A 27,669-nucleotide genomic window follows, 5' to 3' on the forward strand; every position below is an offset into this window, starting at 1 on the left:
GCTTCTTATTTCCTGTTCCTGTTCTTCTGGCCCCATTATGGGATGATTTTTCTGAGAAAGTTACATATCATGAAAACTAGACTATTGGATTAGCATCTAAGATGGTCCAGTTTCTTTCTCTTAAAGCTGCCCTTTTCTTGGTAATGTTGCTACCTGGGTATCATGTTGGCATCCCCCGGCTGTATTTATTTTGTCTGTAACCTTCATTTTCAGAAAGCATAGTTCTGGTCCAGAGTTCAGGTATTTGAATGGAAAACAAGGCTGGGTGCTTTTCTGGTTTCTTGTGGAAATGGGCTTCCATAACAAACCATATTTATTTAATTATCTTTTTAGCCTTTTTGGTGGGTACCTATGTTGGTCAATACAAGAGCCAATAGGCAGACTCCAATTAGCAGAACAGGAAGATGAATAGGCTCAGTTATTCAGTTTTATCCCATCACATTCTCTTCAATCAAAATCTATTCCACAGAGCTAACTTATTGTTTTTTTTTTTAATTTTTTAAATTTATTTGGGAATATTGGGGAACAGTGTTTTTGTCCAGGGCCCATCAGCTCCAAGTCATTGTCCTTCAGTCTAGTTGTGGAGGGCGCAGCTCAGCGCCAGGTCCAGTTGCCATTTCAATCTTTAGTTGCAGGGGGCACAGCCCACCATCCCATGCGGGAATTGAACCGGCAACCCTGTTGTTGAGAGCTCACACTCTAACCAACTGAGCCATCCAGCCGCCCAGAGCTAACTTATTTTCTGACTTCCATTTTGCTGAGTATGTCTTCAAGATTACAGCTGGTTAGTATGCCTCATGTATGTGTGTGCCTGACTATGGAAATATATGATAATAATACAAAGTATCTTTTAAGAATTACCTATTACATTGGTTCCCTTTATCTTGGAGAATTTGTAATTCAAGGTAGTTTTTGAGGTAAGGCTCACTAATCTTAGGTGACTGATAACTGTTATAAATGGATATCCCATCAGGAGAATTTAATACTTTTAAACGTGACAAAATTTAAGAATTAGGCAGCAGAGAAAAACAAAATGTTTTCTTCTTTACCGACCAGAGAGTTGAATTAAATTATTTTATTTTCAGTGAAATGCCCTACATATCACTTCTTGCAATCAGGAAAAACTGTACTTGTTTCTAGAACAACTGAACTTCTGTTGTTTTTCTTATCTTAGAGTAGAGGTTCAGCATTCACTGGGGAGAGGAAGGCAGTAATTAATTTTGTTATCCTTTTTATTTTCCAGAGTAAACCTCTAGCATGCCCTGTCTACCATCAACTTCTCCAGTTTATTTGGGTTTCTTCTAAAGGCTCAGGATGATTTTTTTCCTTCAGTGTGTAGTGATTTTTAGGCATGCTCTGAAAGGGTGTTCAAAATGATATTTCCTTTTACTCTGAACAGCAGTTACCCATGTTTCAGTCATTTCAGGCTGATGAATCTGGCCCCCAAATGTGTGCTGTGTCCAGACATGTCCAGATGAGCACCATGCTGGAAGTTCGAATTCCCTGGACAATGCTCCAGCTGTTGTAACTCAAAAGTGGGTCCTACCCAACCCTGGACAGAGCTCCTTGACAAAACAATAGCTCCCAAAGGACTCAGCACTGTTTGGTCTTCAAAGTGGAGTTTTCTTTGTGGAGTTTGTTTGTATGTTAGTACCAAATACTGTCCTGCCTTAACATACCAGTAATGTTTACTGATGAAGCAAAATTCACATGTAAGTAGGAGACAAAAATCGTTCTTGTCTCTTCCGGCTTGTCTCTGTCATGCCTATGCCTGTGAAAAGTTCACATTGTAGGATCAGTTCTCAGGCAGGAGGTTAGAGTCTCCAGTTTTACCACTTGATTTGCTAACCCTCTGCTTATTAAAAAAAAAACCCCACAGTTAACACATCTGCTTGATGTAGAACAACTTGTATATCTTTCTGGCTAATATATAAGCATAGGAGAATATCTGGAGAAATTTATTGCCTGAAACATAAATAGGAAGAACTGCTTTTTAAAAAAGAGTTTTGTTCTTGTATTCATTTGAGAAAGAACAAGTTGAAAGAATTATTGGTTAAAGAAGTCAAATGATTTAAATCAGCTCTTGTGTATGAATGCCTGTGTGTGCGTGTTATTTATTGAAGAAAATGTGTTTCAATTTGGGAATTGGAAAATTGGGTATTTAATTTTAATTATATTTTTATTTATTTAAAAAATAGAGGTGTGCTTTTATTATTGATTTGCTTTTTTTTCATCCCACAAAATGACTTAATCTAATCTGCCCTCCCTGTTTTGGTTAAGACACAGTGAAACACCTTAAATCTGTGATAATTTCTAAATCATATAATTTTAAGAGACTTTCCTCATAAAATACAAGAAGAAAAGAAATCCAGCTAGAAATCATTTCACCTTTTTTTCTGTAAATTTTTTAATGGGGTTGTGATATGACAGTATACATTTTCTTGCTAGATGCTAATGATAAATTTGATCATCTACAAATATATTAGGAATTAAATATTAATGTGGGGTAGTTAATGAGTTGATACGCTGTCATGCTTATATCTGAGATCCTGTGGTAGCATACCATTCCTTTTTGAATTAGATAGGGCATTTCCCCATTTCTGAGTGTCAAACTTGTACTCATGACCTTTAAAAGTTTTATATTGTAAATATTTGACTTAATATAAATTATTTTTATGCAAGATAAGAGATGTAGAGTCTTATTTTACTTCTTATTAGAATGCACAGCAGAATGACTAGGCAAGGAATGTGGATAGGGTGTTCCCTTTAAATTTGTACTGCTAAATATACCAGGAAATTGACATCAAAACCAAATCCCAGGACTTCCACAGACATTACAGTTCAATTTTAGTTACAAAAGTGAAGAAATCTTTTTAAAAGGTCTTATAGAGTCCACTTTTATTTTATTGATGAAATAGTTACTAGATAACTGGCTAATCAGATTTTATTTTGGGACAGTTGGGAGGAATTGAACTTTGATTCTAGTCAAATCAAAGTATTGATTCACATATACCTCTATGTGAAACTGAGCTCGTTTCATTTAACAATTACTGTATCTGTGTAAACTTCTTAGTAGAGAAAAATTATGTTTCTATGCAGATATAAATGCCTAAATTCATTTGTTATGAACAAAGGCTAATGAGGGAGAATTTGTGTAGTCACATATGAATTAAAAAAAAAAAATCAGACACTGACAAAGAAGGGTTGGACTGACAAACAGTACCCTGAATACTACAGAAATGAGGAAAAGTATCAGTGGGCAACGGAGAACTTTGTCCTGCTCAGAGATCCCCAAGGAATCCCTGTCCCCTCCCCCCAACCTCCTATCAGAATGTTGGGTTTCTGAGAATGAGCAGATTAACGGATATCAGGAGTGGTGTTCCCTGGGCTGAGGTTAAGGAGCATTTGCCAGACTTAGAGAACTGGATGAAGTATTACAGGCCTTCTCGGTATGTGTGTCTGTGAGAGTAAAGGGAACACAGCCAAGGAGCCTTAAAGCTGTTGCAGTTGGAAGGAAGTCACCTAGTAAGGAAACTACTGAAGGCCAAGAACGAGACAAGCAAGAATAGAAACACAGCCCCCAAGTCTGGAAGACTCAGACCTGGGCAGCAGGCACCCATGAGGGAAACAGCGCAGAGCTGGGGATAATACCTGAGTCTCCAAGGATCAGCGTGTCAGGGAGAGCTGCCGCTAATGGACACAGGCCCTGCGTCCTCCACTGGTTCACTGGGGCCATGGTGGCAGCCTCTGTGACAGAGCCTGCCTCTAGACTGCCTTCTCTATGGAAGAACCAAGTGGCCTTGGAAGAGGGTAAGATAAAGTTTCAGACGTGGGCTCCGCAGATGAAGGGCTTGAGGCTGGGGCCAGTGCCAGGATCCTCGCGTGTCACGGTGAGGATCATGCTGGTGTTGGTACTGAGTTTCCTGCCAAGCATGTACTGTGACCTGGCATCAGTGTATTACTCTGCCTATGAAACAGTCATCCCCAGGAGTCTAACAGTTGAGGGAGGGGAAGAGCCAGGGGGAAAGGCAGCCTATGTGATACTTATGCAGGGCCAGAAGCAGCTGATACACCTGAAGGTGAAGAGAGACTATTTTGTGACTAACTTTCCGGTCTTCAGCTACCACAACGGCATCGTGAGGCAGGAAGCGCCTTTCACCTCACACGACTGTCACTATGAAGGCTACATAGAAGGGGTCCCGGGGTCCTTTGTTTCTGTCAGCACCTGTTCAGGCCTCAGGGGCATCCTGATTAAGGAGGCAAAATCCTACGGCATCCAGCCCATCAACTCTTCCAAACGGTTTGAACATGTGTTGTACGCCATGGCACGTGAAGCTCCAGTGTCCTGCAGTGTCGCCGCCAAAGACAGCCAGGTGGCGTCCAGCAGCCGGCACGACGAGAGCGGGAAGCCTGGCAGTCCACAGGCGCTGTCCTCCTTGTGGTCACACACCAAGTATGTGGAGATGGTCGTCGTGGTCAACAACCAGCGGTTCCAGATGTGGGGCAGTAACATCAGTGAGACGGTCCAGAGAGTGGTGGACATCATTGCTCTGGCCAACAGCTTCACGAGGGGAATAAACACAGAGGTGCTGCTGGCTGGAATGGAGATTTGGACCGAGGGGGACCTCATAGAGGTGCCAAGGGACCTGCAAGTTACACTCAGGAATTTCAATAACTGGAGACAGGAGAAGCTCCTCGGTCGGGTGAAGCATGACGTTGCCCACATGATTGTTGGACAGCATCCCGAAGAGGGCATGGGACAGGCATTTCTCAGTGGTGCCTGTTCGAGGGGCTTTGCAGCGGCCGTTGAATCCTTCCATCATGAAGATGTCCTCCTGTTTGCGGCGCTCATGGTCCACGAGCTTGGGCACAACTTGGGTATTCAGCACGACCACTCGGCCTGCGTTTGTGCAGACAGACCCTTTGGCCTCATGCACGAGATCATCAGTAAAGAAAGTGGCTTCAGCAACTGCAGCTCTGAGTACTTCTCCCAGTTCCTGCAGGAGCACAAAGGGGCCTGCCTGTTTAACAACCCTCGGCGCAGAGGCCGCTGGCGTCGGGATTCCTACTGTGGAAATGGCGTGGTGGAGGACAATGAGCAGTGTGACTGTGGTTCTGCCTGCTTCAGTGACCCGTGCTGTGACCACATGTGTCAGCTGAAGGGGGAGGCACACTGCAGCGACGGACTCTGTTGTTCTAACTGTCAATTGAGATACAAAGGATTCACGTGCCGTCCTGCTGTGGGAGAGTGTGACCTTCCGGAGTATTGTGATGGTTCCTCTGGCAAATGCCCCACAGACAGCTACAAGCAAGATGGCACATCATGTGACAGAATTTACTATTGTGCTGCGGGTCGCTGTAAGAACCCTGATAATCAATGCATGGATACATATGGGTCCCCTGCAAGGTCTGCCCCGGAAGCCTGTTATATTTTAGTAAACAGCAAAGGGGACCGGTTTGGAAACTGTGGCCGTCCCACCTCAGCAACATCAAGATATCTGAAGTGTTTTGATGATAATACATTTTGTGGAAAAATTGTATGCACAGACCTTAGACAGCTACCATCAATCAAACCCCATCACACACTGATCCAGATTCCTTACGAAGATGACTACTGCTGGAGCATGGATGCCTATAACACCACTGATGTCCCTGATGGTGGGGACATGCAACCTGGCACTCTCTGTGCCCCAAAGAAAGTCTGCATGAATAGCTCCTGCACTGATTATACCGAGCTCAACTATGACTGCAAACCAGAGGAAACGTGTAACGGGAAAGGAGTATGCAACAATTTAAAGCACTGCCATTGTGACTATGGCTATGCGCCTCCTGACTGCAGAACTCCAGGTAATGGGGGCAGTATGGACAGTGGTCCCCCTGGCAAACCAACTGCTGAAAATGAGAGTGCAGATGGAAGTGGCCATCCTGCTAAACGTGACATTGAAACTCCATATTGGAACATTTTGATTTTTGTATTCCCGTCAATTCTTTTACTGATATTGTTGATAATAATATTTTTCATTGGCCTCAGTGCTGGAATTGAGTCAGTAGAGCCCCCTGGGGGAGAGGAGAGTTCAGAAGAATCCATTGCAAAGTCAGAGATTCTCCTACCCCAGGAATCAGAAATGGAATTAGCAGTCTCAGAGGGGATCCCACCAGAGAGTGCCCCATCACTGGAGGTGTCTTCACTACCGGAGCATGCCCCATCAGAGGGGTTCCTGTCATCAGTGGGGTCTCTACCACCAGAGAAGGCCCCAACAGAGTCTGATATAGAATATGTAGCAGGTGAAGGACAGGAACAACCAAAGGAAGAATTGTAGTGGAGGAAGAACCCAAATAATACCAAATACCTCAAGCACTGAGTGGAAATGAAAGGCTTGGAGAGGCCAAGGTGAAGTGAGAATTGATGGCTCCAGAGGCTCTGACAGGACTGTACACACAGTCTACAGAAGCATTATTTTAGTAATTTGATTATATATTTATATGAAATCGTAACATAACATTCTATATTTTTGCTTTAATCGTAACATAACATTCTATATTTTTGCTTTTTCTCATTTCATGAAATGATTTATTTAAGCCTTTCTCATGGATCATTGCTATCAATGTCTTGTTTCATGTAGGCCAATTTTTGACGTCAAATTATTTTTTGGAGCATACCATCTTCCATCTACCTTATTTGACATAATGTATTATCTGTACATATATTATTATCACTGGATTATTCACCCCAGTAACAACAATGCATTACTTTAGGAACATCATCTGTTGAGTAATTTGGCCTAAAAGTTTCTATTCATGACATAAAAGTAATTTAAAGTAAATAAATAAAAGGTTATTTTCAGATGAAACATCACTTCAGACTCCATGCAGCCTAGTACATGAGGTTTCTTTATTTTGGGAGTCTCGGGAAAGGGTTATATGTGATTCATGGCACTGATCACCCTGGGTCTGGGAGCATGGGGCAGGAGTACCCAATCCAGGCAAGTACTGAGTTCACGTCAGAGGATTTGTTTCTTTCCCTTGATTTTTTACTCTTAAATTCTACATTGAAGTTGATTATTTTGTTTACTGACAATTCATGGGAATATCTCAAATACAGGTAACAATACTTTGATATGGTAGTTATTTGTCAAGAGAGCACAAAGTGCGTGCGATAAAATTACTCACCTGTGCAATACACTGCTAAATAGACACTTTCTATTTGTTATCTTAATTTTATCCTCCCATTCATGCTATGTGACATCCATCTTGTACTGAGGAAACAGAGACCAGAGTTTTGCTCTAGAGCTAATAAGAGGTGGAACCTATAGCCCGCCCCAGGTATCACTGAATCCACGTTCTCCACTGTCTCCTGAGCCTTTTTCCTTCAGTAGTAAAGTAAGTAACCAGGAAGAATATCAATATGTCCTTACTTGCCCAGAACACGGCTTCTTCCTCGGTGACAAATGAAACAAAAGCCTTACAAATGGATGCCGATCTCTGTCATGACCCACTTCACTGTGGAGTCATCGGTGAAAGTGGCGTCTTCCCCATTACATTCTGACATAGAGTGGCAGGTTTGTATCTGAGGGCCCAGCTCACTGAGGAGCTCAGTAAATATTGCCCAAGTGAAGGATTTAACGAGAGTCAACCTTAAAATAGGAAGGTAACTTCCATGGATGCCACTTGCAAGGCCCTAGGTGTGGCACAACCGAAACCTTGCTCAGCTGCAGTGTTGCTACCGGTTGGCTGTTCTGAATCTCAGGGAAGTTACTGAGCATCGGTCCCTGGCAGCACAGGTGCTGAGTCCCTCTGCTAACTACCCACCCGATGTGAGCAGAAAAAAGCAAACGAAAGAGGAGTAAGACCTGGTTTCTGCTTTCAAGAAGCTCATGTTCATTACTTTTGGTGGGACAAAACTACAGAGCAAAATCCAAACTCAAGCCTTCACGCCTTCAGTTATGTTAAGTTTCCAGGTCACGAGACTTGCTGGTAACCAAATCTCAGAATGTTGTATGTCAGAAGATCGAGATTCATGATGAAAACACACTATTAGTTGGTCGTCACTTGAGAGCTTTAAATGTTTTTGAAGTAGGGAAAAATTTTAAACAGATCCAATTCCACTTTTATTAATAAAATTATAGAAGTCTTGCATGAGTCTATGCTGGAATGAAATATGAGGATAGGAAGATCTTGAATCAATTTGTGTGACGTGATAAAGCTACAGTGACTCTTCTCAGTAAATATTTTTTTAATTGTTTAAGAAGAAAACACGAGAGGTGGAATCGTGACTGACCAAGTGTTTGCAGCCTCATGCCTATTGCAGTGCTGTAATCTAACTGGGCTCTGTAATGTCCTTAGTAAGATTCCCCAGACACTGATTTTGTCCCCACGGTCTGGAGTTCAGGAACTTCCATCACTCCCCGCCCCCTTCCCTTATCCAAAGTAGAAAATGTAAACTTGCTGTGGTACTCAAAAAATGACAATTGCCTCCTCTTGTCCATTTCCAACCGTTCCCCATGACTTTTGAAAGTAAGCCTTTCCTCATACGTATCAGGATGTCTAACAGGAAGAACCTCTGTCCTCATGGCCCACCACATCCTCTTACCACGCTAGGCTTTGCATCACAGCCTTGTTTCCACTGAACTACTTTACTGTTCCACAGGCCTATTTAGTGCGACTCGCACAGCTCCAGTGAGGCTCTTCAAAGTGCACCTTTCTCTACTCTTCTGGATGAAACATGGGTTCTCTTTGAGGACACTCATGGAAAGAACCTATAGGGGAATCAGTCTGAAACAGACCATCAAGTGGTTGTTTCCTGTAGAACAGGGAGTACATAAGTATCCTTGCCGTTGAGTGAAATTTCCAATTGGTACTTTGAGAATGAGAAATGTGTTTACTCATGGAACATGTTCTCAAAATCTCAAATTCTGGAGGTACTCATGCATTAGTGTAGTAATGGGAAGAAAACCTTGTAGGAGACAAAGGAATAAATTCTGAAACCACATTTCTCCTAGTAATGCATTTTCAGTCACCTAATAATCATGGGTTGGATGGTAGTGCAGACAGTTTCCCATGAAAAATAGAAATGAAAAGGGCAGAGTGTCAGTGCCGTGGCACAGGAGAATAGGCTCTTCCCTTGTCCACCCAAGGCCATCCTTTACACAGAGCTCCATGAATAAATTAGGTGCTTATAAAAGTACAGAAATACAAATATGCCAAATAAAGCAAAGGCTACCAAGTAAATACCAAGTATTTGCTTTTTACAAATGAGAATGGATACAAACACTGAGGTAACTGCCGTGTCACGATTTAAGGAAAGCTTACAGTCTTTATAGGAACAATAAAGCAGCTGCAACAGCACAGTATCAACTACTGAGAGTCTACACTGAAGTACTTACATTTTATGTAACACAGCACCCAACCTAAGAACCTGTTAGCTTTATTCAGACTTTCTTTCCAGTAATCATCTCTGTTATGTTAGGTGTTTTTATAACCAATGTAACCATCTAAAACTGACAAAATAACTCAAGCCTGAGAGAAAACAGGGCACCTCTCCTAAGTATGAGAGAGCTCTTTTGTTCTCCTTGGATGCTTAAGAGCATGAGGTCTGTGTGAGCTTTGAGACTTGTGTTCTTCCAGCCTAACAAATCCAATCCCGAGAGCAGAAAATGGCCCTCTCTAAAAGAAGAAAGTCACCTTTCTTGGGAATGATGGGGCTTTCCCATTGCTGTCCCAAAGTCCCAGGTGTTACCTGTTGGCTGACTGGGCTCAGACAAGGAACTTGGCATCTGTGGGCCTGGGTTTCCTCCTCGGGAAAGGGCTATACAAAGGATGCCTCTCACAGAGTGCTTGAGAAGTTAAATTAGGTACCATGTGTGCTGGAATCCAGGGCACAACCTGGCAAACAGCGCGGGCTCCAGTGCTGAGAAGATCGAAAATCAAACAGGATGATCGATGTAATTACTAATCATACGTTGTTGAGCAAGGATAAGATTGATCCACAACCAAGTCATAAATCTGAATTTCCTTGATATTCTGACCTACCACGTGATCATCTGCAAACATGCCATGTCCTCTGCTAAACTGTAAATCCCAGGGAGTGAGGAACTGATGGGGTTAATGTGCAATCACTGCCTTGGGCCTTGTTACGGGGAAGACTGTGAGGGACTTTATTAGTGTCCTCATAGCCCCCCTCAACACCATGGTGGCATTAACCATTAAAGCAATCCTGCTTCTTGGATCCTACATCAAGCATTCCAGCTTTCTCCTCTTCTGACCATATCATCTGTCCTTCATGTGCAAATGGCTCAGCACAGGCTGTGCACATTCCAGGCTCGCTGTCCAAGCTTCATGCTTTTTACAGAAGTCTAAGGGACTGATACATGTTGCCACTCGCTATTCGTTCACTCATTCATTCTTTCTTCCACTGCTCTTGATCTGTACCTACGAACTGTTCTAGTACTGTGGAAATAGTAGGAATTAAGAAAGTCACTGATTCAACGAAAATTTAAAAAATGACAAACCTGACCCCAGGAGGTTTGGAGTGACCGGAGCTGAGAAGGAAGGAAGGATCACTCCATGTGCTACGTAAGTAAGGAACAGGCAGGGGTAGCAGCAGAGAACCCTTAGACAGTCCTGAAATGTGCCACGCTGGCCTGTTGGCAGCCTTCAGGAGAGCGGTTGAGTGGTGGTGGTGAGAAGAGGCTGAGCTGGTTACTGTGAGGTAAAGCCAAAAAGATTTGCTGATGGAGCAGATGGAAAGTGAGAAAAGGCAGCAAAGAAGGACGTCTCCAGCAGCTTTGCCCTGAGCAAGTGCATGAGTAGAGGTGCCGTTTACTGAGTTGGGGATGAGTGTGGAAAGGGCAGGCATTGGACAGGTTTAGCTTGTGATGCCTATTAACACCATTAACACCCAAGTGGACCTGTCCGCCAGGTAGCAAGTAGAGTGACTGGAATTCAGGAGAGAAGTCAGCTAGAGATGTGTATTTGAGAGTTGTCAGAGTATAGATGACATTCCAGCCTTGGGACCGGGTGATACTGCCCAGGGAGTGTGATGCTAGAAGGGAAGACATCCCAGGACGGCATGAAGACTGGGTTCCAAGGCATTCCATGTGTAGCTGCTGAGAGCATGAAGAGGATTCAGAAAAGAAGTGGGAGGTAGAGGGGCCGGTGTGGTGGAGGGACCACCGAGAGAGAGAGTTGTCCTGAAAACCATGAGAAGAAAGTGTTTCTAGAAGAGTTTTACACTACAAATCCAGTCCATTCATGAACTCTCTTGGCAGTGCCTTCAAACGTGACGTCCAGAATGTGACCTATGATCACCACCCACAACTCCAATGCACTGCAAGTCCCCATCAACTTCCTCCTAGGCAACTACAGAAGTCTTCAGCTGCTCTCTTCGCTTGCACTCTGGCTCCCCCAGGAACTTCTTTTCCAGTAAGCAGACAGAGTGATTCTTTGCAAAGGTAAGTCAGAACATACCCATTATTTTAAATTTTCAATGCTGCTGACAGGTCCATAAGGTGAGGACTGAGTCTGATCATTTGATTTGATGATAGAGAGTTAGTTATTCATTGGTATCCTGGAGTAAAGCAGTTTGGATGGATGGGTGGGGATGAAAGCTTATTCTAGTGGAGTTAGAATAGAAAGAACGAGTCCAAAACATTTCTGAAGGTGTTCAACCCCATTAGGATTCAGAGAAATGCAGATTGTTTAGCCACAAAGACATCTCACTACATACCCACAAGACTGGCTGTGTAAGACTGAAAATTCCAAGTATTACCGTGGAACACGGACACTCTCAGAAACTGCTATAGAAATGTAAACTGGCATGCCACTTTGAACTAAGACTTTTCATTTTCTAGTTAAATCGAAGTCTCAAGTACCCTGTAACTTAGCTATTTTATTCTTACGTAAATGCCCTAGAAATTCCTGCTTATTGTTACTGGACAGTAACGGTCATAGGAGTACTCTTCAGAATAATGCCAAAGGAAAGAACCATGTGTTCACAGATAATAAAAGGGTGTTAAACTGCGATGGAGTCACAGAGAAATACGAGTGTATGAGGTCTGATAAGTTCGCGAACTCACCCCAGAGAAAGTGCTATATACCTCATTGCTGAGTATTACTATGGTCACCTTCGAAATACTCCCCTTGGAAGCTATGCACCAACGCCAGTGCCTAGTCCACCCTTCAAAGGAATTTTAGAACTCCTTTTCTGGATTGGCCATCAGAGCTGTCATTGTATTACCCTTGATGTCCTAAGTGTCATCAAAATGTCTTCCTTTCAATATTTCCTTTATCTTTGGTAAAGAAAGAAGTCATTGGGGCCAGATCAGGTGAGTAGGGAGGGTGTTCAAACACAGTTACTTGTTTACTGGCTAAAAACTCCCTCACAGACAGTGCCATGTGAGCTGGTGCATTGTCGTGATGCAAGAGCCATGAATTGCTGGCGACAGGTTCAGGTCGTGTTTGTCTAACTTTTTCATGCGGCCTTTTCAGCACTTCCAAATAGTCAACTTGGCTGTTTTCCAGTTGGTACAAATTCATAATGAATAATCCCTCTGATATTAAAAAAGGTTAGCAGCATTGTTTTGACTCTTTGATTTGGACTGAAGGAACTTTTTTGGTCGTGGAGAATTGGCTGACTTCCATTGTGCACTTTGATGCTTTGTTTCAGGGTGATGTTGATACACCATCTTTCATCACCTCTTGCCTCTCCAAAAGGTCTTGACAAACTTCATCTCTCCTTTGCATTTGTCATCAGTGAGCTCCTTCGGAACCATTTTTGCATACACCTTTCTCATGCCAACATTTTCAATTAAGATTTTCCTATTTATGGATGTTTATTTGGTCGGCTATGCTTCTCACAGTCAGCCAACGATTTTGGTGCACAATTTGAAAATTTTTTGCAATGCTTTCGTCAGTTCTGCTTGTTACTGGAGACCCTGACCTCTCTTCATCAGTGACGTGTTCTTTCCCCTCAGAAAAACGTTTAATCCATTTGTACACTGCAGTTTTCTTCATGGCATTATCTTCATAAACTTGGACTAACACATCCCTGATTTCACTTCCATTCTTTCCAAGTTTAACAGGAAATTTAATGTGTGTTCATTGCTCTAATTCAAGCTCAGACATTCTTGCAATGGCACACAAAAACAGGCAACAATAGTAATGAATGGCATGGCACACAACAAGACACCACCACACGTCGATATGAACGCAGCTGTGAGACACTAATATACCAAGGTTACTTACTGAGCTGTTTATACAGTGCTGCCAATGGAAGTGCACATGGCAAGTTTGTGAACTTAACAGGCAGACCTTATAGAGCAATGGAAAGGAAGGAACTATAGCAGCACACCAACACTGTTAGTAAACTTAAATACTGTGTGGAACAAAGAGGCCACATGTAAACACTACATTCATATGGGTTTATATGAAGTTAAGAGGTACCATGGGAACCACTTCCAAAATGTTAAAGTAAGGTTCTCCAGAAATCCCCTCCTCCATAAAAGCTGTTATCACACTGGCAAAAATAGTGCAAATCAATTTTTTTGGAAGTATGGAAAGTAATCAAAGTCATTGAACCATCTCAAGTAAACTTGTTTATTTAAAAACAAAAACAATACGACAGCTGAATCTTGGCAACAGCAGTGAGCTATGTGAAGTTTTTTGTTGTTGTTGTTTTTTCCATCACTATATATTGGATCCCCTTTAACCTCATCCTCCCCTCTTACCCTCTGGTAACCACTAAACTATTGTCTGTGTCTATGAGTTTTTGTTTCTTCATTTACTTGTCTTGTTCTTTTTGTTGTTTTCATTTTTATACACCACATATCAGTGAAATCATATGGTTCTCAACTTTTTCTGACTCTTTTTCGCTCACCATAATAATCTCAAGATCCATCCATGTCGCAAATGGTACTATTTCATCTTTTCTTATGGCACAGTATTCCATTATGTTTAAATATCACAACTTCTTTATCCAATCATCTATCGAAGGACACTTTGGTTGTTTCCATGCTATGTGAAGTTTTAATTGCCCTATAGCCGTATCCCTCTCCTCAGGTCCCTACATGCCTTGGAAACCACATCATCTCAACTACAGTAGCTGTGGAAAGCAGGCTGCCTCGTACCCAGTGGAATGGGCAGAAAAGTTTGGAGCTGGCTCAAAAGCCTTATCACCATAGCATTGTTACTAATTTACAAAGTCCCCATTTACAGGACTTGTCTCTTAAAACTCTTAAAAGAAAACATAAAGCACAACTTTCATGGCACTTGATTTGGCAAAGATTTCTCGCATATGACACGAAGGCACAAGCAATAAAAGACAGAATACACAAAATGGACTTCATGAAAAAAAATTAGAGCATTGAAAACCATTATGAACAGTAAAGAGGCAAAGCACAAAATGGGAGCAGATATTTGCAAATTATATATCTGGTAAGATATTAATATCCAGAATATATAGAGAAATCCTAAATCTCAACAATTAAAAAACCTCATTCAAGAAATGGACAAGGGATTCAAATAAACATTTTGCCAAAGAAGATACACAGATGATCTCTACGCACATGAAAAGATACTCAACAATCATTAATCATTAGGGAGATGCAAATCAAAACTATAGTGAGATATTACCTCACACCCATTAGGATGGCAACTATCAAAAACAAACAAACAAGTCCTCATAAAATAAGTGTTGGAGAGGATGTGGAGAAAATTGGGACCCTCGTATACTGTTGGTGGGAATGTAAAATGGTATACCTGCTGTGGAATACAATATGATGGTTCCTCAGAAATGAAAAATAGAATTACTATATGATCCAGCTATTCCACTTCTGGGTATATACCCAAAAGAATCTAAAGCAGGGTCTTGATGTCCATTTGTATGTCCATTATCACAGCAGCATTATTCACAATAGCTAGTGTCCATCGATGGACTTAAGTGTCCATCGAGGGATGAATGGATGAGCAAAGTGTGATATGTATATATCATGGAATATATTCACCCTTAAAAAGGAGATTCTGCAACATGAATGAACCTTGACAACATCATGCTAAGTGAAATAAGCCAGTCACAAAAAGACAAGTACCGTATGATTCCACTATATGAGGTAGTCAGAGTAGTCAAAATCATAGAGGAGAAAGTAGAATGGCAGTTGCTAGGGGCTGGGTGGAAGAAGGCAATGGGGATTTATAGATTACTGAGTACAGAGTTTCAGGTTTACAAGATGAAGAGTCTGAAGATGGATAGCAGTGATGATAGCCAACATTATGAATGTATTTAATACGACTGAGTGTACACTTAACAATGGTTAAGATGGTAAAATAAATTGGAAGAAAAAAAGTGAGACACCATCAAGAAAGTGAAAAGATAGCCCACAGAACGCAAGAAAACATTTGCAAATCATGGGGACTAGTACCCAGAAAATATTAAGGAGTCTTACAACTCAACAAGAGAAAAACATCCAGTTTTACAGGGGTAAAGGATGTGAACAGACATTTCTGCAAAGAAGCTATAAATGGCCAATAAGAATATGAAAAGATGTGTAACATCATTAATTATTAGGGAAATACAGACCAAAATACGATGAGATACCACTTCAGACACACTAGAGGGGCTATAATAAAAAAGATGGACAATAACAAACGTCAGTGATGATATGAAAAATTGGAACCCTCATTCATTGCTGGCTGGAATGTGAAATTGTGTAGCTGCTCTGCAAAACAGTTGGGCAGTTTCTCAAGAGGCTAAACCTAGAGTTAGTTTTATGACCAAGCAATTCCACTCCTATCTACCCAAGGAAATGAAAACCTATGTCCATGCAAATCTTGTACTCATATGTTCACAGCAGTATTATTCATAATAGCCAACGAGTGGAAACAACCAAAATGCTCATCAATTGCTGAATCTATCCAGTTAGTCTGAGGGAAATTCAGATGCAGGTGGACTCATGTGGTGTCAACGTGTGGAAGTACACTTGTATTGTGTTTATTTTTCTCAGTGAAATATGAGGCTTCATTAGGAGAGTGAATTGACCAGCAAAATGTAGGAAGAGGTACATTTTGAGATCAAGAATGTGCCATTCGGCAGCGTGGCAGTGGGTTTTTCTGAACACATTTTAGCCGTTCTGGGCAGGCATGAAGCAAGTACAAAGAAATAACATTCTACAGATGAAATATCACAACACCCTTAGCTGGGAGTCATTTATTCATTCAATAAATTTTCTTGTTCATCTGTTCTTGAACCTGGGCGTTTAAGGATGAATGAACAGAAGTGATCAGTGAATACACGGAGATCATATATTAAACACAAGGGAGACTTTTAGGATATCTGGTCCTCAACAGGCATAATCTTAGGACACCGATATGTCAGGGCCATCCTGAGAAGGATGTGGGCCTGAGATACCAGCCAATGTGCCCATGAAAATTACACATAAGACTGCTCTGTTTGCATCTCCCGTACAGGCTTTTGGACAGTGTTGTCAACAGAACTTGTGAAACTGAATTTTGATGATGTTAAAAAACAGAAGTACTGTCCCTTGTCCCATGGGTTACTAACCCATTTGGGTCTATCTAGGGCAAAGGGCAGCCACCCCTTTGCCTTATCTAACAGTATGGCCTGCAAGATGTACATATGACTAATGCCTCACTGAAATATCAAGAATGCCCTGAGTTGTGAATGTCCTTGTGTTAACCATTTCAGAAGAGGGGAAATGGGCAGTGGAGTGTGCCTGCCAATGATCTCCAAGCCTCCTGGTCTGGAACATTAGGAGTTAGCCAAGCAACGGACACAGGAGGGGGAGGGAGGCAGGGGTGTTCCGTGGGGCACAGTTGAGGAAGGCATGGGGCTTTTCTTTCCTCTCTCAAGGTATATATAGTCTTGATTTGAGAGTTTGCAGTCCTTCTCGGTTACAGCACCATGATGTCAAAAAGACTTTAGCCACAGATCACTGAAGCTGATGCTGCAGAAAGAAGTCACAGCAAAAGGACACTCTCTGAAGGATCACTGAGGGATCTGAGAGGCTAGAAAGGACACAGGCAGAGGCTGGAGCTCTCAGAGGTAGGCAGTGGCCACCCTTTATGCCAGCACACGTACCTCTGGAGCTAATACCTGTGACAGGTTCAGCGTGTCAGGGAGAGCTGCCGCTGATGGACACAGACCCTGCGTCCTCCACTGGTTCACTGGGGCCATGGTGGCAGCCTCTGTGACAGAGCCTGCCTCTAGACTGCCTTCTCTATGGAAGAACCAAGTGGCCTTGGAAGAGGGTAAGATAAAGTTTCAGACGTGGGCTCCGCAGATGAAGGGCTTGAGGCTGGGGCCAGTGCCAGGATCCTCGCGTGTCACGGTGAGGATCATGCTGGTGTTGGTACTGAGTTTCCTGCCAAGCATGTACTGTGACCTGGCATCAGTGTATTACTCTGCCTATGAAACAGTCATCCCCAGGAGTCTAACAGTTGAGGGAGGGGAAGAGCCAGGGGGAAAGGCAGCCTATGTGATACTTATGCAGGGCCAGAAGCAGCTGATACACCTGAAGGTGAAGAGAGACTATTTTGTGACTAACTTTCCGGTCTTCAGCTACCACAACGGCATCGTGAGGCAGGAAGCGCCTTTCACCTCACACGACTGTCACTATGAAGGCTACATAGAAGGGGTCCCGGGGTCCTTTGTTTCTGTCAGCACCTGTTCAGGCCTCAGGGGCATCCTGATTAAGGAGGCAAAATCCTACGGCATCCAGCCCATCAACTCTTCCAAACGGTTTGAACATGTGTTGTACGCCATGGCACGTGAAGCTCCAGTGTCCTGCAGTGTCGCCGCCAAAGACAGCCAGGTGGCGTCCAGCAGCCGGCACGACGAGAGCGGGAAGCCTGGCAGTCCACAGGCGCTGTCCTCCTTGTGGTCACACACCAAGTATGTGGAGATGGTCGTCGTGGTCAACAACCAGCGGTTCCAGATGTGGGGCAGTAACATCAGTGAGACGGTCCAGAGAGTGGTGGACATCATTGCTCTGGCCAACAGCTTCACGAGGGGAATAAACACAGAGGTGCTGCTGGCTGGAATGGAGATTTGGACCGAGGGGGACCTCATAGAGGTGCCAAGGGACCTGCAAGTTACACTCAGGAATTTCAATAACTGGAGACAGGAGAAGCTCCTCGGTCGGGTGAAGCATGACGTTGCCCACATGATTGTTGGACAGCATCCCGAAGAGGGCATGGGACAGGCATTTCTCAGTGGTGCCTGTTCGAGGGGCTTTGCAGCGGCCGTTGAATCCTTCCATCATGAAGATGTCCTCCTGTTTGCGGCGCTCATGGTCCACGAGCTTGGGCACAACTTGGGTATTCAGCACGACCACTCGGCCTGCGTTTGTGCAGACAGACCCTTTGGCCTCATGCACGAGATCATCAGTAAAGAAAGTGGCTTCAGCAACTGCAGCTCTGAGTACTTCTCCCAGTTCCTGCAGGAGCACAAAGGGGCCTGCCTGTTTAACAACCCTCGGCGCAGAGGCCGCTGGCGTCGGGCTGCTGTGTGTGGAAATGGCGTGGTGGAGGACAATGAGCAGTGTGACTGTGGTACTCAGTGTGGCAGTGATTCATGCTGTGACCACACATGCAGGCTGATCAAAGACGCAGTGTGTATTCCTGGACCTTGCTGTAATATGTCATGCCAATTTCAAGAAAAGGGATTCACGTGCCGTTTTGCTGAGGGAGAGTGTGACCTCCCGGAGTATTGTGATGGTTCCTCTAGCGAATGCCCCACAGACAGCTACAAGCAAGATGGCACACCATGTGATAGATATTTCTATTGTGTCCATGGTGTGTGCAGAAACCCTGATATTCAATGTGTACAGATTTTTGGGGAACATGCGAAGTCTGCTCCAGAGCAGTGTTATAGTTCGATAAACAGCAAAGGGGACCGGTTTGGAAACTGTGGCCTTCCTACCTCGAATAACCTAGAATATGTTAAGTGTGAAAATATAAATATATTTTGTGGGAAGATTATATGTACACTTGTTAGACAGCTACCATCAATCAAACCCCATCACACACTGATCCAGATTCCTTACGAAGATGACTACTGCTGGAGCATGGATGCCTATAACACCACTGATGTCCCTGATGGTGGGGACACGCAACGGGGAACTCTCTGTGCCTTATCCAAAGTCTGCATTAATAGCTCCTGCACTGATTATACCGAGCTCAACTATGACTGCAAACCACAGGAAATGTGTAACGGGAAAGGAGTATGCAACAATTTAAAGCACTGCCATTGTGACTATGGCTATGCGCCTCCTGACTGCAAAAACTTAGGTAACGGTGGTAGTGTGGACAGTGGCCCTCCTGGTGAGTCAAGTGCAGGACACACAGATGGAAGTGGAAGTCACATCACTCAAAAACCTGACAAAAATGAACGTATGTTAGACAAGATGATCTCACTCTTCTTCATATTTTTTATCATAATATTATTAATGATAATTATTTGCGTGTACTTCCTTTGTAAAAGTTCAGAAGCACAACTCACAGAAATGGGCCTAGAAGAGGCTGCAGAAAAGCCCCCAGAAGCCAAGCCTGGAGAGGTTGCCCCAGAAGAGGCTGTGCCAGAAGAGGCAGCCCCAGAAGAAGGTGCCTCAGAAGAGGTTACCCCCACAGAAACTCCCCCAGAAAAGGCTGCCTCCACAGAGGCTGCCCCAGAAGAAGGTGCCCCAGAAGAGGCTACCCCAGAAGATGTTCCATTAGAAGGGTCTGCCCCAGAAGAGGTAGAAGTAGATGAAGCCGAGGCATAAAACAAGTAGTGGGAGGAAGAAGCCAAATACATGAAACACCTCAAGCACTGAGAGGGAACTAGAGGCTTGGTGACACAAATGTGAAGTGGGAACTGCTAGCTGGCAGTGACTAAGATTAAACAGTCTACAGAAATATACTAATGCAGGAGGAGAAATTCTCTCATTTTTATTATTCGTTTTAGTAATTAAGGTTGTATTTATTTAACATGTTAAACATTTTGCTAGTTTTTGCTTTTTCACATTGCACGTGAACTCTTCACATGCATCTCTGACATCAATGTCCTTGTCTGGGGCCAAGTTTTTCCAATCACCAGAAACCTTTTCAGGACACGCTATGTTTCACCTAAGTTGTTTGAGATACACTATTCTATGTACCTGCATTTATTGCTATCACTTGGATTTTTATTTCAAGTAACAACTACCTATTATATGAGGACAGTTGTTTATGTGATCAGTTGTTCTACTTTGCCTATAAATGTGCATTCATGAAACAAGGAGTTTTTATATCCAAAAATAAAGAAAACCCTGTTCAGACTAGACATCTCTTCAGATTGTATGTGGTGTAGTTCATTGAGTCCATTTTGTTCTGGGACGCTGTGGAGGGACTGTATCTGATAAAGTAGAAGACCCTGACCACTCCAGGGTCAAGAGGCCAGTGTTGGAGTCACACACCTTTTGAAATCTGGCAGACATTTAACATTATTTATGTATACTCAATTTATTACTTCCCAGTATTTCTGGGTCTTTCCTATAGCCATACTCCTTTTCTACCTAAAAGATTTATTTTTTTTTCTAAAGCAGCTTTCATAGCCCTTCCTCTTTACTAATCTTCCTGGGATGATTTTCAGACATCCAGATATCTCATGTTTGGTTAATATCACCTAGAGTTAGAAAACTAACTTTATAACAGTATAGAGGCCCTATCATAGTGCTGAGTATATGTATGAAACTAAAATTTTGTCTTTTCTATTTTTATTATTTATTGAAATTAATAACTTGCTGACTTTTTACATCAGAAGGAACCTCTCCAATTACAGGCAACAGAGCATTGGAGGATGTAGATACTTCTCTGTGAAGAAAGCACAAAGCAAGTATAATATTAACACTATTCGTTATGTGCCAGTAACTGTGTTAAACACTTTACGTTGTCTTAATTTAGTTCTCCCAACTGACCTATGAAACTTCCATTGTGTATGTGAGTAAATAGAACAAAGAGAATTTGCTCTAGAGCTTGTAAATTTGTAGAACCTGCATCTCTCCCCAGGCGTGTCTCAATCTACATTCTCTACTAATTCATGAGCCTTTGCCTTCAGTAAAAAAGTGATGAGGAAGACTTACTCAGTGTGTTCTTAATTGACCACTATTCTGAATCCTCAAATTGTGTAGTCATTATTGATGAAAATGTCTTTTTTCCTATTACATGCTGACCATGGAGTGGCAGGCTGTCATCTTATCCAGTGCTGTGGGCCCAGCACATTGCAGATGCTTAATAAATGTTTACCAAGTAAATGATTTAAACAAAGCTAACCTTAAAATATAGGGCCAGATTCATTCCCTGGGCAGGATGCTTCTTGACACTTTAGCACAACCAAAATCTTGCCCACATGCAATTTTACTAAATATAAACAGTGAAGTCATAGAAAGTTTATAAAACCCCCAACTCCAGAAAATGAAGTTGAATCCCATTAGGATAGACTATGGTAGGTTAGGGGCCAGTTTTAATGTGGGTACGAGTGAGCGAGCAGGTGTAACTCCCGTTAAATCTCCATGTCCAAGGATTAGCATTTCCTGTAAAGCTCGGGTAACGATAGTTCATAAGGCACTGTGTGTGACTGTCTCTAGGAAGCATACACTTTCACCTGATTCCTCTCTCCATTATATTTGGAAGATTCTTAAGAATGCTCATGTGTTCCAATAATCTGCGTTGGGAATCGCCCAGCCAGCTGCTCCCCAAAAAACTCTCATGGTGATTTACTGCTATCCTTTACCTGCCTTCCCTGAGTGGCTACTGTCCTTTCTGTGCTATCTCAGGCTAGCAGAGACCCAGGCCCTTCCCTTAGTTCCTCGAAGCACAGCCAAGTCCAGCCTCTAGATTTTTATCCATATTTTTGGGAAAACAAAAATAAATTACAATGTGGAAAAGAACACATTTGGACGTTGCCAATAATTAATGTTCCTGGAGTCCAGGGGACATGCTCTGCTGGGTGACTTGGATAGGCCATCTCTCTCCTTTGACCTGACCTGACATTCTTTCTTGTTTCTGTAGGAGTCCTTTTGGGACTATTTTCATAACATGGAATGAGACTCCCTCCATTCTCTGGGCACCAGTGAAAGAAAAAATTTTAAAAAAATGTACTGAAAACCCACATCATATCATCATAAGTTCACATGGATGTAATCAATCCCACAGTGATAACAAAGCATTACATTAGTTTGACAAAAACGTATTTTTTGTATGGCCAAAGTTCATTTTTTAAAGTTTGCTCTTTTATTTTAATTGAGATATAATCAACATATATTAGTTTCAGGTGTACAACATGATTCATATTTGTATATATTGTGAATGATCACCACAATAATTCTAGTTAACATATATCACCACACAGTTACAATTTTTTTCCTTACAATGAGAACTTTTAAGATATGTTCTCTCAGCAACTTCTAAATATACAGTACAGTCACCATGTATATTGTATCCCCCAAACTTATTTATTTTATAACTGGGTTTGCACCTTCTGACCAGATTCACCCATTTCCCCCACCTCTGGCAAGCACTAATTTGTTCTCTGTATCTATGAGTACATTTGTGGTTTGTTTGTATTTTTGGATTCCACATATTAGTGAGATGACATGGTATTTGTCCTTCTCTGTCTGACTTATTTCACTTAGTACAATGCCCTCAAGGTCCATTCATGTTGCCACAAATGGCAATATTTCCCTTTTCATGGTGGAATAAGAGTCCACTCTGTGTGTGTGTGTGTGTGTGTGTGTGCATATGCATATATCACATTTTCTTTATCCATTCCTCCATTGATGAACACATAGGTTACTTCTATGTTTTGGCTATTATGAACAATGCTGCAATGAACATGGGGTGACATATCTTTTTGAGGTTGTGTTTTTGTTTCTTTTGGATAAATACCCAGAAGTGGACTTGCTGGATCATATGGCAGTTCTATTTTTAATTTTTTGAGGAAGCTCCATACTGTTTTACATAATGGCTGTACCAACTCACATTCCTACCAACAGTACACAGGGTTCCCTTTTCTCTATATCCTTTCCAATACTTGTTACTTGTTGTCTTTTTGGTAATAGCCATCCTAACAGGTGTGAGGTGATATGTACGAGCTCAGACAATTAAATTTGAGAACTCATCCTAGAAAAAGTGCTACATACCTCATTGCTAAATATCACTACGGTCACTTTCAAAGTACTCCCCTTGGGAAGCTATGCACTGATACCAGTGCCTAGTTCACCCTTCAGAGCAATTTTGGAACTCTTTTTCTGGAATGGCCATCAGAGCTGTCGTCGTATTACTCCTGATGTCCTGAATGTCATCAAAATGTCTTCTTTTCAGTATTTCCTTTATCTTTGGGTAAAGAAGTCATTAGGCGCCGGATCAGGTGAGTAAGGAGGGTGTTCCAATACATTTATTTGTTAACTGGCTAAAAACTCCCTCACAGACAGTGCCGTGTGAGCTGGTGCATTGTCGTGATGCAAGAGCCATGACAGTTGGCGAAAAGTTCAGGTCGTTTTCGTCTAACTTTTTCACGCAGCCTTTTCAGCACTTCCAAATAGTAAACTTGGTTAACTGTTTGTCCAGTTGATACAAATTCATAATAATCCCTCTGATATAAAAAAGGTTAGCAATATCGCTGCAACAAGTTTGCGAATTTAATGATCAGACTGTGATTTTGATTTGCATTTCCCTGATTAGTGACGTTGAGCACCTTTTCATGTACCTCTTGGCCATCTGTATGTCTTCTTTAGAAAAATGTCTATTTGGAGGCTCTGCCCATTTATTAATGGGATTTTTTTTCCCTATTGAGTTCTATGAGTTCATTATATATATTGGATATTAACCATTATCAGATATCTGATTTGCAAACTTTTTCCCCATGATGCATGTTGCCTTTTTTTTCCTTTTAAAGATTTTATTGGGAAGGGGAACAGGACTTTATTGGGGAACAGTGTGTACTTCCAGGACTTTTTTCCAAGTCATGTTGTTGTCCTTTCAGTCCTAGTTGTGGAGGGTGCAGCTCAGCTCTAGGTCCAGTTGCCATTTTCTAGTTGCAGCGGGCACAGCCCACCATCCCTTGGAGGGAGTCGAACCGGCAACCTTGTGGTTGAGAGGATGCGCTCCAACCAACTGAGCCATCCGGGAGGCAGCTCAGCTCAAGGTGCCGTGTTCAATCTTAGTTGCAGGGGGCGGAGCCCACCATCCCTTGTGGGACTTGAAAAATTGAACTGGCAACCTTGTGGTTGAGAGCCCACTGGCCCATGTGGGAATCGAACCGGCAGCCTTCAGAGTTAGGAGCATGGAGCTTTAACCGCCTGAGCCACCGGGCCGGCCCGCCTTTTCTTTTTGTTGATGGTTTCCTTTGCTGTGCAGAAGCATATTAGTTTGATGCAGTTCTACTTGTTTATTTTGGCTTTTGTTGCCTTTGTGTTTGGTGTCAAATCCAAAAAATCACTGCAAAGACTGATGTCAAGGAGCTTACCACCTATATTTTCCTCCAGGAGTTTTATGGTTTCAGGTCTTATGTTCAAGTCTTTAATTCATTCCAAGTTAATTTTTGTGTGTGGTGTAAGATAGTGGTCCAGTTTCATTCTTTTGCATGTAGCTGTCCAGTTTTCCCAGCACCATTATTGAAGAGACGTCCTTTCCCTATTGTATATTTTTTGCTCCTTTGTTGTAAATTAATTGACCACATACGTATGGGTTTATTTCTGGGTTCTCTATTCAGTTCCATTAATCTATGTGTCAGTTTTTATGCCAATATCATACTGTTTTGATTACAAAAGCTTTGTAATATAGTTGGAAATCAGGAAGTGTGATGCTTCCAGCTTTGTTCTTTGTCAAGATTGCTTTGGCTATGTGGGGTTTTTTGGTAATTCCACACATATTTCAGGATTGTTTGTTGTATTTCTGTGAAAATGCCACTGGAGTTTTGATAGGGTTTACACTGAATCTGTAGATGGCTTTGGGTATTATGGACATTTTGACTATTAATTCTTCCAACCCATGAGCATGAAATATCTTTCCATTTCCTTGTATCTTCTTCAATTTCTTCTTTTTTTTTTTAAGGAGGGTGCAAGCAACCTTGATGTTGTCAGCACCATGTTCTAACCAACTAAGCTAACTGGCCACCCCTTCAGTTTCTTTCATTAAGATCTTATAGTTCTCAGTGGACAGGACTTTCACCTCCTTGGTTAAATTTATTCCAGGTATTTTATTCCTTTTGATGCAACTGTAAATGGGATTGTTTTCTTTTTCTTTCTGATAGTTTGTTACTACTAAATAGAAATGTAACATTTTTATATATTAATCTTGTATCCTACAACTTTATTAAATTCATTTATTAGTTTTATTTGTTTTAATTAGTTTTAACAGTTTTTTGCTGGAGTCTTTAAGATTGTCTATATATACTATTATTTGCAAGTAGTGACAGTTTTACTTCTTCCTTTCCAATTTGGATGCCTTTTATTTCTTTTTCTTGCCTAATTGTTCTGGCTAGGACTTCCAATGCTATTCTGAATAACAGTGGTGAGAGTGGGCATCCTAGTCTTGTTCCTGATCTTAGAGGAATGGTTTTAGCTTTTCACCATTAACTATGATGTTAGCTGCGGGTTCAAACTTCATTCTTGACTAGAATTTTGTCATTTTGGTTGGGGTAAAAAAACCAAAAAACAAAAGAAAAACCATTTTTTTTCCATCAGTGAAACTGCTGAACAACTTCAAAACAAGTTGTTACCCTGCTTCTCGACATAAAGCTGTCAAAATATTGAGCACTTTTATTACACCCCCCTTATATATGTAGCATGGCTCCAGGTGATTAATCTGCAATGGGAAAATGAAGCTTCCATAACCCTCCCCACAGATATGCATACTCCACTACCTTATGTACTGTTATGGAAACATCATTCTACTTCCAGAGTCTGTTGGGGAGAAAAGGAGCTAAATATTTTGATCTTGACTTTACCTATGAGACAGATCCTGTGTCTTTGAAACCTGTGACATAATGAACTATATTTACAGCCATTTCAAATTCTCAGTTTTTATTTAATAAGAGGTAGAGGCAATTTTTTCCTTTATTTGTGGGAGAATCTTTCAGTGAGATTTTACTTAAAGGTAAAACTCAAGGCCTACTTTTCACTAGAGTGCCTGAGACATGATTTATCTAGCACAAATTTGTAGATGAATTGCTCCAACTTAGGATTTATAGGCAAAGTTACATTTCTATAGAAATGTTTGTGATGTTGATCACTGAAAAGGCAAGTTTTTTAGACAAAATTTGGAGGTTGGGAACCTGGACTTTATTTAAGAGGGTCCAGGTAAAGGACTGAGGCACAAGAATGCTGTAAGGTACCCCTTCTGGAGTACAAAGACCCTTGAAGGCTTGAAGCATTTATGTCAAGCATACATTGTCTCCTGTTTTCTGAACTGGAATCCCTTTTTTAGAAAGTTCAGATACAAATACTTTTACAAAGTGGGATACTATCCTACATGCTCCTTTTATTTTGGACTCCCTCCCTTTAATAACATGCTGGCTTAAAATTTATTTCACTTACCGTCTCCTCTTTTTACCCCTTTCCCTGGCTGCAGCTCTCCTCACTTTGTTCTTGGCAATCACTGCTAACCTAGTGTACAACTTTCCATTGTCACATAATTATATATACGAGGTGTGATCAAACCATACAGCAAATGCTGCTGCTAAGTGCCATCCAATGGAAAGGCAAGTATCAATACTGGAAGTGGCGTGTTGGACCTTAGTAACAGTGTATGACAAGTTTCAACTTGTTCAGTACAGTCAGTTGGGTGTGAACTGTGGTTGAGAGAAGGTGTGTTTTAAAGTGTGCCATAAATCATGGATCACGAACAATGCATTAACATGAAATGGGCAAATAGTATCATCCTCCATCATGACAACATTCTGTGTCACATATCACTTCTGGTACAGCAATTTCTGTCAACATAAACATTACAGTGTGTCCTCATCCACTTTATTCACCGGATCTGGCACTGTGTGACTGCCGGCTCTTCCCCAAAGTCAAAATGACCATGAAAGGTAAACGTTTTGAATCAATTCAGGACATCGAGGCAGTTTATCAACTGATGAATGGATAAATAAAATGTGGAATAGCCATACCACTGGACCATTATTCAGCAATAAAAAGGAAAGTAGGATTAATATATGCTACAGTATGGATGAACCTTGAAAATATTATGCTAAGTGAAAAAAGCCAGTCACAAAAGGTCACATATTGTATAATTCGATCTATACTAAATGTCCAGAAAAGACAAATCCATAGAGAAAACTGGGGTGGAAAAAGCTAACAGGAAGAATAGGAAGTGACTACTAACCAGCACAGGTTTCTTTTTGGAGTGATAAAAATGCTCTAACATTAGACTATGATGATGGATGCATAAGGTGTAAATATCCTAAAAAAAACATTGAGTTTTAAGTTTTAAATGGGTGAATTTTATAGTATGTTAATTATACATCAATAAAGCTATTTTATAAAGTAAAAAAAAAAAATTAAATATAAGGCTAAAGTTCCCTTTTAATTACCAGTTTAGTGTATTTGTTTCCAGACCTTCTTTTAGGTAGAAAATGTATAGTATTATTTTATATACACAAGTGTATATATATATATATATATATATATATATACA

The 27,669-nt window shown here is 41.6% G+C and overlaps 3 protein-coding genes across 5 annotated transcripts in view; 2 read left to right on the forward strand and 1 right to left on the reverse strand.

The window, feature by feature from the left end:
- Window positions 1-27,669, reverse strand: part of TMEM116 (transmembrane protein 116) — a 108,026-nt gene that overhangs the window by 28,059 nt on the left and 52,298 nt on the right. Inside the window, exon 11 of one of the 3 annotated variants that reach the window (XM_081036929.1) lies at window positions 19,912-20,841. The exons of the other annotated variants lie outside the window; for them this stretch is intronic. Coding sequence (XP_080893055.1) covers window positions 20,785-20,841 — 57 coding nt within the window. The 3' untranslated portion in view covers window positions 19,912-20,784. Of the gene's footprint in view, window positions 1-19,911; window positions 20,842-27,669 lie in introns of those variants that run through there. 3 annotated transcript variants of the gene reach the window in all.
- On the forward strand, window positions 518-6,849 carry LOC308492219 (disintegrin and metalloproteinase domain-containing protein 1-like). The gene has a single exon (XM_081036916.1). It carries the CDS (start codon window positions 3,735-3,737, stop codon window positions 6,318-6,320), a length of 2,586 nt encoding a protein of 861 aa, XP_080893042.1. The 5' UTR covers window positions 518-3,734; the 3' UTR covers window positions 6,321-6,849.
- LOC308492218 (disintegrin and metalloproteinase domain-containing protein 1a-like) lies at window positions 16,178-20,302 on the forward strand. Its single transcript, XM_081036915.1, has one exon. It carries the CDS (start codon window positions 17,184-17,186, stop codon window positions 19,770-19,772), a length of 2,589 nt encoding a protein of 862 aa, XP_080893041.1. The 5' UTR covers window positions 16,178-17,183; the 3' UTR covers window positions 19,773-20,302.

This window comes from Rhinolophus hipposideros (genome assembly GCF_964194185.1).
Source record: "Rhinolophus hipposideros genome assembly, chromosome: 24".
NCBI lineage: Eukaryota > Metazoa > Chordata > Mammalia > Chiroptera > Rhinolophidae > Rhinolophus > Rhinolophus hipposideros.

What these genes read in the sequence shown, in the direction of transcription:
- LOC308492218 (XM_081036915.1), top strand. Translation starts at nt 17,184, where the DNA reads ATGGTGGCAGCCTCTGTGACAGAGCCTGCCTCTAGACTGCCTTCTCTA.
- LOC308492219 (XM_081036916.1), top strand. Translation starts at nt 3,735, where the DNA reads ATGGTGGCAGCCTCTGTGACAGAGCCTGCCTCTAGACTGCCTTCTCTA.